The sequence below is a fragment of the Glycine soja genome, chromosome 11, assembly GCF_004193775.1.
Source record: "Glycine soja cultivar W05 chromosome 11, ASM419377v2, whole genome shotgun sequence".
NCBI classification, from domain to species: Eukaryota; Viridiplantae; Streptophyta; class Magnoliopsida; order Fabales; family Fabaceae; genus Glycine; species Glycine soja.
Genome location: NC_041012.1, coordinates 11214958 through 11216983, shown reverse-complemented (window position 1 = coordinate 11216983; position 2026 = coordinate 11214958). Strand labels below are relative to the sequence as shown.

Sequence of the window (2026 nt, the reverse complement as noted above, 5' to 3'; positions counted from 1 at the left end):
CTGTTACTTATTAGATTACATATCTACGTACAAACAATTAAGTCATTTAAATTTCATATAAATGATTATTACGATAATATCACTTTATTAAATTGATGATACTTGTCATTCATAAAAAATTGCTAAAGGCGTAGATTCACTAAAACTTACGTGTATCAAATAATCATGTCTCATTTTATAGATATAAATCCACAAAATGATATGAGAAAGTAGGATACTATGAACTATGGGCACTCTTTAGAATGTAGAATAATCATTGATCGCAACTGAAAATAAAGATGGTAGGAAAAATAAAATATTGGGAGGCGATTGGCCGTGAATGGCGCGGTCTTCCACTGGCAAAAGCAACAAAGCAAGCTTCCGAGTTCCAACCAACAAAGCTAGTTAAAATATATAATTCAATTCAACATTTACGAAATCAGTTTTACAATAAATGAATGATGACCTTATGGGCACGACATGCATCCAATTTTATATTATGTGGCCATTACTATATAAAGCCTACAAAAGCATAGTGCATATCATCGATCATCACCAAGCACAACACAACATAACAACCACTGAACTCAAGTTTTTCTTGATTAGTGGCAAATGAGAATGGAATTTCCCACTCTTAAACTTTTCTTCTTCATCTTCTTACTCCTCACATCAACCCATGCAAGATCCGCACCCCCAACCACAAACCTATTCCGAGAATACATTGGAGCTGAGTTCAACAACGTTAAATTCTCCGATGTCCCTATCAACCCAAGTGTTCAATTCCACTTCATTCTCTCCTTCGCTATCGACTACGACACGTCATCATCCTCCTCTCCCACCAACGGAAACTTCAATATCTTTTGGGACACCGGCAACCTAAGCCCCACCCAAGTTTCCGCCATCAAAACCAAACACCCAAACGTCAAAGTTGCCCTAAGTCTCGGAGGAGATAGCGTTGCAAATGGCTACGCTTACTTCAACCCCTCTTCAATCGATTCATGGGTTTCCAACGCGGTTTCTTCACTCACAAGCATCATCAAACAGTACAACCTAGACGGAATCGACATCGACTACGAGCATTTCAAGACGGACCCCGAAACCTTTTCTGAGTGCGTGGGGAGGCTAATCAAAACCCTAAAATCCAATGGGGTCATCAAATTTGCCTCCATTGCTCCATTTGACGATGAACAAGTTCAGAGCCACTACTTGGCTTTGTGGAAGAGTTATGGGAACCTTATAGATTATGTTAACTTCCAGTTTTATGCATATGACAAGGGCACAAGCGTGGCACAATTTATCGATTATTTCAACACACAGAGTTCGAAGTATAACGGTGGGAAGGTGTTGGTGAGTTTCATCAGTGATGGGAGTGGTGGGCTGGCACCAAATGATGGGTTCTTCACGGCATGTCATACCCTAAAGAGTGAGCAAAAACTTCATGGCATATTTGTGTGGAGTGCTGATGATTCCATGAAAAGCGGTTTCCCATATGAGAAGCAATCACAAGCCCTTTTAGCTATACCCTAGTAAATTAAATTAAAATGATATACTGAAGAAATTTTATTATATGAACTTGGTACTCTTGAGATCGACTCGATATGTACGTGGATATATGCATGTATGATATATATATCTTAAACTTATTCAATTATTATGCGTACTTCTTTTTACTCGTGAATTTTGTTTTACGATTTAGCACGTGTTGTAAAAACTAAGCAGGTTTAATAATTATGTATTGTCTAAAAATTTAGAGAAAAAAGGTATGTACTAATTCCACTTGGTGAGAGATCATGAGTGTTCTTTAATTTATTGGGTCAAAGAATATTCTCACTCATATAAACCTACTAGAATTTTATGACGACGTAAAATTATTTTATACCATGATTGTATAATTGTTAAACTTAAAAATTTTATATTTTTTATTTATTAGGAATTATTGTTGGTAGGTTTTTCAAAGTGGTTATTAAAGAAATAAACAAATTTATTATATATGATATTTTCTATTTTTTTTTGAATTATATATGATATTTTTTATTAAGTATTAGTA

General features: G+C 35.4%; 1 protein-coding gene across 1 annotated transcript; it reads left to right on the top strand.

The window, feature by feature from the left end:
* Positions 1–535: 535 nt before the first annotated feature.
* LOC114375481 (chitinase 2-like) lies at positions 536–1641 on the top strand. The gene has a single exon (XM_028333267.1). The coding sequence runs from the start codon at positions 592–594 to the stop codon at positions 1504–1506; it is 915 nt and encodes a 304-aa protein (XP_028189068.1). The 5' UTR covers positions 536–591; the 3' UTR covers positions 1507–1641.
* Positions 1642–2026: the final 385 nt, after the last annotated feature.

Coding starts and splice junctions, on each gene's coding strand:
- LOC114375481 (XM_028333267.1), top strand. CDS start 592: ATGAGAATGGAATTTCCCACTCTTAAACTTTTCTTCTTCATCTTCTTA.